The 7,975-nt window shown below is 41.1% G+C and overlaps 1 protein-coding gene across 5 annotated transcripts in view; it reads right to left on the bottom strand.

Annotated features, from left to right (window-relative positions):
• Positions 1-436: 436 nt before the first annotated feature.
• PRDM15 (PR/SET domain 15) overlaps positions 437-7,975 on the bottom strand; it is a 36,430-nt gene continuing 28,891 nt past the window's right edge. For 3 of the 5 annotated variants that reach the window (XM_027689075.1, XM_027689077.1, XM_027689074.1), the window contains exons 17-25: positions 7,399-7,562; positions 6,614-6,693; positions 5,882-6,001; positions 5,050-5,181; positions 4,472-4,555; positions 4,116-4,291; positions 2,988-3,068; positions 2,437-2,649; positions 948-1,424 (exon numbers count right to left, since the gene is read on the bottom strand). In XM_027689075.1, the coding sequence (XP_027544876.1) occupies positions 948-1,424; positions 2,437-2,649; positions 2,988-3,068; positions 4,116-4,291; positions 4,472-4,555; positions 5,050-5,181; positions 5,882-6,001; positions 6,614-6,693; positions 7,399-7,562 (1,527 nt within the window). Of the gene's footprint in view, positions 1,425-2,436; positions 2,650-2,987; positions 3,069-4,115; positions 4,292-4,471; positions 4,556-5,049; positions 5,182-5,881; positions 6,002-6,613; positions 6,694-7,398; positions 7,563-7,975 lie in introns of all 5 variants that reach the window. The other 2 variants (XM_027689073.1, XM_027689076.1) reach the window with 2 other exon arrangements.

Genomic DNA, 7,975 nt, shown 5'->3' with positions numbered 1-7,975 from the left:
TTCTCAAATGTTTATTACACGATGAAATAAGTCGAATTGAAAAAAATTCACATCCTGAACTTGATCAAAGGGGACTGATTGCTCTTCAGGCCTATTAGCTAAAAGCAAGATTGAAAGAGCAGGTTTGAAAAATTACATAAAACTGTATCACATTCTTTTTTTTTTTTTCAGTTTGTAATTGGTTTGATTCAAACTTGACTAGAAGACCCTAAAAGTTGCTTTAGCATCAGACCAGCTATCTGATTCAAGTAGCACTAACACTGTGTGATGGGTACAGGGGTTTTTCCCATGACTAAAATGGAAATACTTTGTAAAATTGGTATATTTTCTTCCACACCACACTCATGCCCACCCCAAAGCCCCAAATTCCACCTAGTTTACCAATGTTGTTAAGATACAAGACCTAAAGAAGATAAGAAACAAAGACAATTATTGTTTTTGCCCATTTGTGTCTTCACATTTCAGTCTCTACCAGCTGACCACAAGTACATTCCACTCACTGTGAACAAGGTCTTCACATTTCACTTCCAGACTGCGGAGAAGTGACATGGTATGGCTGAAAGGGTTTTGTACATCACAAGTGCCGTAACATTTAGGATTTCCCTGCTTTGGTTAAGGTGTATGATGATGCACCTGTCAAATCTCAATCTTACTGCACAAGTGCAAGGGGATGCTCAATTTGTGGTGAGTTTTTTTTTCCTTTTTTTTGTTTGTTTTTGTTTGTTTGTTTTTTGTTAAGACAGTGCAAGGTCTAGAGACAGCATGAGAATCTCAGATCAGGGTGCTGCAGGGTGCTACGCCAATTTTACCTCACACCTCACCGTATAAACATTTTCCCGTCTCTGTTTGGTATCCAGCAAACAATCCTATTAGAAATTTTCCAATTTTTTTTTTTTTTTTTTTTGTCTCTGAGTACAGTCCGTTTCAAAACTTCCCAAAGTTATAAATTAGTAGCTGTACATCTGCTGCTGCTGCTCTGTCTGAACCGGCTGCTGCCCCGGCTGCTGTTGCGTCGCCGGCGCCTGGGGCTGCAGGACATCAGTCTGAGGCACTGACCTCCAGGTCAGGGGGTGCTGTTCCGAAATCTGGTTGCCCAGAGGAGCAATGGAGTTCACCAGGGTGGTCAGGTTTATAAAATGGGCCACGGACTGGGGGTTGGCCGCCTCCGGCTGGGGCTGGATCTGAACGTCGTTCTGGCGGTTGTGCAGCATCGCGGAGCCGCTGACGGTGTCGAAGGTGACGGTGAGGATGGAGTTGTCCAGCTGCAGCTGGCGCTCCGGGGCAGTCAGGTGGCCCACGGCCACTGGCTGGAGGTTTGTGAACTGGGTCCCAGCTGCTGTTGTGATGGGGGTGACGGTGATGTTTGTGAGCCCCACGGAGCTGGAAGGGGCCGTGACGTTTGGGTCGCCGAGGGTCACCACCACCTGAGGGAAAACACAAAGGTGACCTCAACCTATTTGAAGGGAGTTCCAAAATGCAGCAGCACCAGAAAGGAGTGAAAGTCTCTAAGGAAGTCCCCCAAAGGCTCGGGCTCGAGGGATTGGGATTTTCACAAAGTAAGAACAGAAAGATTCTGACTGCAATACTCAAATCTGCTGCCTTAAAAATAAAGGACACTAACTAATACCACAGAAACTAATTTGAAGGAACTGTGACCTGAAAAGTGACAAAAGGACTTTCCTCTTTTCTTCCTGGACTCTTGTTGAAGAAAAAGAGAAATTTATTCTAATGTAAATACAATATTTCATTGTAAAAAAAAGATAGTTAAGTTGTTACCTATATATATATATATATATATATGTATGTAAATAAACCTTGTAAGTATTTTCCCCTTCCCCCAATACTGAGTAGTTGTGTTTTGCCTGAAAACCCTCTCACACTGAAGCAAATTGTGGGAGAGGGGCTTGAACTTAGAAATTGGATTTTTGAGAGTCTAAAACTGCAACACAACCTTAGACCTTGCACCTGACTATCAAATATCGTCAAGGAAGACCACCTGATGGGCTCATGTGTTGCTACTGCCAGCAGAAGAAGTCACACGCAGAGGGGAACAGAAAACTTGGAATATAACAACTTCCACGTGCAGAAAACTTGGAATATAACAACTTCCACATATAGCAATATGATGGTAATGGGAGAAGGGGATAGGCAACATTGAATACAAGCAGCCAAATTAAGTTTCCTGTTTTTAATCTCTTTTTTTAATCAGCCAGTTAGTGGTACCTGGCAAACAAGGAGATGGTAACACCAAAGGAAATGAAAACAAACATAAGGAGCTTACTGGTCCAACTCCGTGTTTTTTTAACGTCTCCATCCATCTTTGTATTACCACTGTTTATCAAATCAGCTCCAAATGTTCCAATCACACTTTTGTGTTTGCAATTAGCCAAAAACAAAGAGTTATCCCTCTAAGCAATGCCTGCTCCTGGAGCTCACCTGCTGGATGCTCTGTACAGCTGAATTAGTCTCATCTCCAACATTCCCTGTGAATTCACCTTCCTTCTCTGTGTATTCACTGAAGGCAGGGTCCTCAGGCACTTGAGCTTCCTCCTCCTCACCCGACTTTTGTTTTCGTTTCTGGCCACGTTTAGGAGCTTTTATGTGCTGTTTCCCTTCTGGTAATTCGCCCTGTTCCAAGGCTAATTCCGGCTGGAGCAACACAATTCCAAACAAAACATCAAGTCCTTTTGCTTAATGAAGTTCCAAGTAAGAGCCTATCACCTGAAGCTGTTTTACTGTCAGTTCTCAGGCGAAGAAATAAACCTTAGAAAAACCTGATTTTGGGGAATGAGACCTCACCCTGTAATTATTTCTGTTTTACCAGCACCCCTGTTACACAACCAAACAGATCAAGAACCTGCAGCTGCTTGGACATGTTACCCTGGGGCTGGCTCTGAAAAAGCACATTCCTCACCCACAGCCTGTGCTCAGCTATGTTATGGACCAAAAATGTCCCCAGCTCACCCTCCAGTGGGCCTGGAATTTACCTGAACGATCCCAATTGAAGAGGCATCAATGGTAGTTGTCTCTGGCAGCTGCTCTAAATCATCAATCCTCACTGAAAGGATCTGCAGACAAAGAGTTATCAGCTGGTAAGCTGCAGTCAAACAATACAGCATCTCCCTAATAAATCCTGTCACAAAGCCAAAATGATGTAATCTAACATTTTACACGTATCATTTAATATGAAGGAGTTAACCATGGCTTTTTTCCAAATGACCTTTTGGCATGAAGTCATCTCATTCTCACTGAAAACCAGCAAACTTTAAATAGAAGAATATGTTTATTTTCACATTCTAGACAGAACACAACCCACTGTGAAATGATCAATTACATAGAAAACAATGTGTTTGGAAAAAAATACTGTGTCCTACTTCATTATTTTAAGCTGAATCTCTACATCGCAGTTCATCAAAGAATAGAGCATTTTTAACCCCCAAAGCAATAAATAGAGCACTTTGTTGACTTCCTTGCAGTCATCATGATAAAAGAGCAAAGCAACAATAATGATAAACTGGTGATCAAAAAAAAAAAAAGCCTCAAAGGGAACGGACAAGCCTCAGTCAAACCTAAACAAGGAATGCTGAGGAGAAACACAGCAGCAATTAAAAAAATTAGAACACAGAAAAAACCCCGTTGGGGTCAGACAAAACATCCCTCTAATCCAGATTCTCTCCAGTCAGCATTCATCTTTTAATACTGAGAATAATTTTGTATCATCAGCAGATGCTGCCACCACCTCTCTATTCACCACTTCTTTCAGATCACTTCTGAACACAGGGGAAAAAAGAATCCATTATACTCACTAATAGATGAAGACAAAACATGAAAAAACACACATTTAAGCTGAGGCAGAGAAAGAAAGGGGGTTTCAGTAAGCAGAAGAACTTCATTTTTAGGGACTGGCAATCAGATCTGTTTACTACTAAAACATGTAACAGTTAAATGGCTGATTCAGTTCAGTGCATGTTTCACAGACACTACCTAAAACTGGCTCCAAAAAAGCAGGAAAAACAGAAAGGGAAAAAAAGTAATTCAAGTCACAGAAGGCCATAAACTTTCCTAAAAAAAATAAACCCCCAAATCAAACCACCCCACAGTCCAAACTAACTCACCTCTGGATGTTTACGCCTCATGTGCCGACTCATGGAGGCTCTGGTGGAAACCTTTGTCCCACAGAGTTGACAGCTCTGGGCTTCCACCTTATCATGAGTGAGCTGGATGTGCTTCTGCAGCATGTAATCAGTGACATACTTCTTATCACACACTGAACACGTCCACTGTTTTCCTACTGGTGGCAGATGGAAGGAAACCCAACAGATGAGTATCGTATTGTCAACACCTCAACAAGGGGAACAATTTTTGTGTCTGGTAACAGGATATGCAACACCAGTTCCAAGACTGGCAAGACTAAAGCAAGCCTAGGAACAGAATTAAGATGTTGCTGGATACTGTTTTTTAGAGGGTTTACCTGTATGAATCAGCTTGTGAGTCTCCATTGTGTTTCTCTCACTAAACGTCTTCCCACAGAGCTCACACATGAAATCTTTGATTCCTGCAGGAAGAGCACATTTAGCATCTGTCAAAGGAGCCTAAGGCATCTGGGACAATCCAGAGTCTCACATAACTAACATTAAAAAAACATAAAAACCACAGTCAAAACAGTAGAAGAAGCCCAGCTTCACCACCTACTTTCATCTAAGCTGTGGCTCCATATCCGGCAGAAAATAAATCCAAGGGAAACTGATGTGGGAGGTAAAATTTTGGGAAATGAGAACCTGAAGACTAACTTAAAACAAAGCCAACACTCTGGACCTATCCTAGACCAAAACAACCACTCTCAAAAAAAGCAGAGCTTGAAACCAACTAAACTGTATCTCTCCGTTTGTAGAACAGGTGATCTCAGCTGAGAAGAGGACAAAACCTCACTTTTCAAAAGGCAGAAAATACGTATTTTATTAGTTTTCCTCATACTCTCTGACTGTTCTATGTAAAAGTTCTCTACTGGGAAGCATTTAACTGATTAGGTGCCACTTTTAAAGCTCTCACCTGTGTGTCTTTTGTAATGCTTCAGCATATTGACCTTCTGTGCAAATTTTCGGTGGCATTCCTTGCACTCATATTCCTTAATCCCTTTGTGAAGTTTCATGTGGTGACGAAGTGCATGTTTTGTCTTCATTCCTGTGAGACAAAAGGTACAGCAAGACAGTTACTCCACTGCTCCCACCTTCACAGAATCAGGATGATCATGTTGTTACCCAAGAGCTCTAAGCTTATATTTGCTGCGAGTCCACAATTGCATATTTTTAATTGTTTATGTAGCAATGCATATTATCATTATTATTTTAATTCCAGGAAAAAGCTCTGGAAAACATCTGAGCAACCACTGAGGAAGAAGCAAAACAGCAGGGACAAGCAAAGACAAAGCATCATTGGAGGTGTCAGACTTACTACTGCCTTCCACTAAAACACCAGTTCAGATTTGTCCAAGTTATAACACAAACAATTAAAAAAGTCAAAGCAACGTTGACATTTAAGGCTCTTACAGAGAGAAATTATTCTATTTCTTAAGCCTGAAAACAAGTGTAGAATTAAAAAAAAATAAATCAACTTGCATTCACTTTTGTGCTGCAAATGCATTAGAACCTAGTCAGGCATGTTATAAAAATCAGTGTTTTCTTACAGGCCATAAAACAAAACTATAAAATTGGGGGTAGTTTAGGTAACCCTAAGGCTCCTGATTCATACAGTTACTACCTCTCAAAAAAGCAGGATTTACAGCACTCCCAGACCTTCCCAAATACTCTAAGAATGGAAGAAGTCTTAATTCAGATATTCACCTGCTATTCACAATTAATGGAAAACAAGGCATCAGACATACCTTTGCCACACTCTGCACACAAGTATTCTCGGATATTATCATGGACTCGCATATGTTCTTTTAACATGTCTTTCCTAGCAAATGATTTGCCACATTGCTCACAAGCATGACTTTTTACACCTTAAAAATAAATTTAAAAGACAACATAAACAAAAAAAAAATGTTAATGAAAAATGTGCATCTCCTAAAAATTGACTAAAGTGGTGACTAAAGAGGGCAACAGCCCCCCTGTGCTGTCAACCACACCTTTCATGCATATTGTAGCCCAAACTAAATTAGCAGACTTTGGAGAGAGAGGAAAGCTGTTTTTTTTGTGTGAGATCTGTAAAAAAAATAGGTAAAGCCTGAGGTAGGAAAATACTGAGTAGCATGAAATAGTAATGAGCTGTTGAAAATGATTTTGCAGTAGCAGTTTTCAGCCTGTGTAATGGCAAGAAGGTGGCATGGATAAGAATCTGGGGAAGTACAGAACAGAGAATTAGGTGAATCCTGCAACATCATATTATCTAGGAATTTGGATTGTGTGCCCAGATCAAATCTCATTAATATTACCTGCTTTAGAAAACCAGTCTACCCTAAAAGCACAAATATAACATTTATCTGATTGTATCTTACAGTAAAAACCCATAACTTTTTTCCTACAACCAAAAAGAAACAACAACAAAAGGCAGGCACTGACAATAGAAATTTCTTTTTTGTATTGATAATTATAGAGAAACACAACATTTTTACCTGTATGTATAAGCTTATGTCTTTCCAGATTTCCTATACTGTTAAAAATCCTTCCACAGATTTCACATGGGTGGATGTATCTGAAACCAAAGAGACCAAAAACTGCGATTCTTTTCTTGAGACAGAAGTGATTTTCAGGCATCTCTGTCAGTAATTGTATTTCATTTGCTAATACTAATTATTACAAAAGTTCCTTGAAGCTTAAATTTTTAAAAATGAACCCCTAAGTTGACTGCAAGCTTGGAGCAGTCTGGCATTGCTATTCACTCAAAAAATAGTTAAAAAAATTTATTAAAATCATTGATTTATAATTTGCAAAGCCCAAACTGCAAGGCTGTGTGAAGTCAATCACCAGTGATATGTACTTCAAGCTTTTAATAAACATTTTAACACCCATTATACTGTTTCAGATATTTTAGTACAGCTCAATTACACAGAATCACAGAATATGCCGAGTTAGAAGGGACCCACAAGGATTATCGAGTCCAACCCTCAGCCCTGCACAGGAGCATCCCCAGAGTCACACCACGTGCCTCAGAGGATCATCCAAACACTCCTGGAGCTCTGGCAGCCTTGGAGCTGTGCCCACTGCCCTGGGGAGCCTGTTCAGTGCCCAACCACCCTCTGGGGGAAGAACCTTTTCCTGAGATCCAACCTGACCCTCCCCTGACACAACTTCAGGCCATTCCCTCGGGTCCTTGTCACTGGTTCTCTAAAAGCACCAGGGGACAGAGCCACTGTCACTCCAAGAAGATGGTTCCTCTTATCAGTGCCACATGTCTTACTTCTGCACCTTGGGGTCAGGCAGGTTCTCCCGGTGGATGACCATGTGCGCGTGGTACGTCGCCTTCAGGGCAAAGCGCCGGTTGCAGATGCTGCAGCCGTAGCCCTTCTCCTTGTGCACGTCCATGATGTGCTTCAGGTACTCCTTCCCTCTGCCAAAAGTCAGCTGGGGGATGAACCAATAGTGAATGAAAGGGGGAAAAAGTCCTCAGGCACAGCAACGAGCTGGGAGCACATTGCCAGGATCTCAAGTGGATATGAGTCGATGTGAATACACCCTGGTATCACTTCAATACCCTGTTTATCACTTCAATACCCTGTGTATCACTTAAATATCCTGGGTATCACTTCAATACCCTGTGTATCACTGAAATACCTTGTATCACTGAAATATCCTGTGTATCACTTCAATACCCTGTGTATCACTTAAATATCCTGTGTATCACTTCAATACCCTGTGTATCACTGAAATACCTTGTATCACTTCAATACCCTGTGTATCACTGAAATATCCTGGGTATCACTTCAATACCCTGTGTATCACTGAAATACCCTGTGTATCACTTAAATATCCTGTGT

The sequence above is a fragment of the Neopelma chrysocephalum genome, unplaced genomic scaffold (assembly GCF_003984885.1).
Source record: "Neopelma chrysocephalum unplaced genomic scaffold, ASM398488v2 Primary Assembly neopelma1_76, whole genome shotgun sequence".
In the NCBI taxonomy this organism is placed as follows: domain Eukaryota; kingdom Metazoa; phylum Chordata; class Aves; order Passeriformes; family Pipridae; genus Neopelma; species Neopelma chrysocephalum.
Note: the sequence above shows the minus strand (reverse complement) of the source record. Positions and strands in the feature narration are given on the sequence as shown.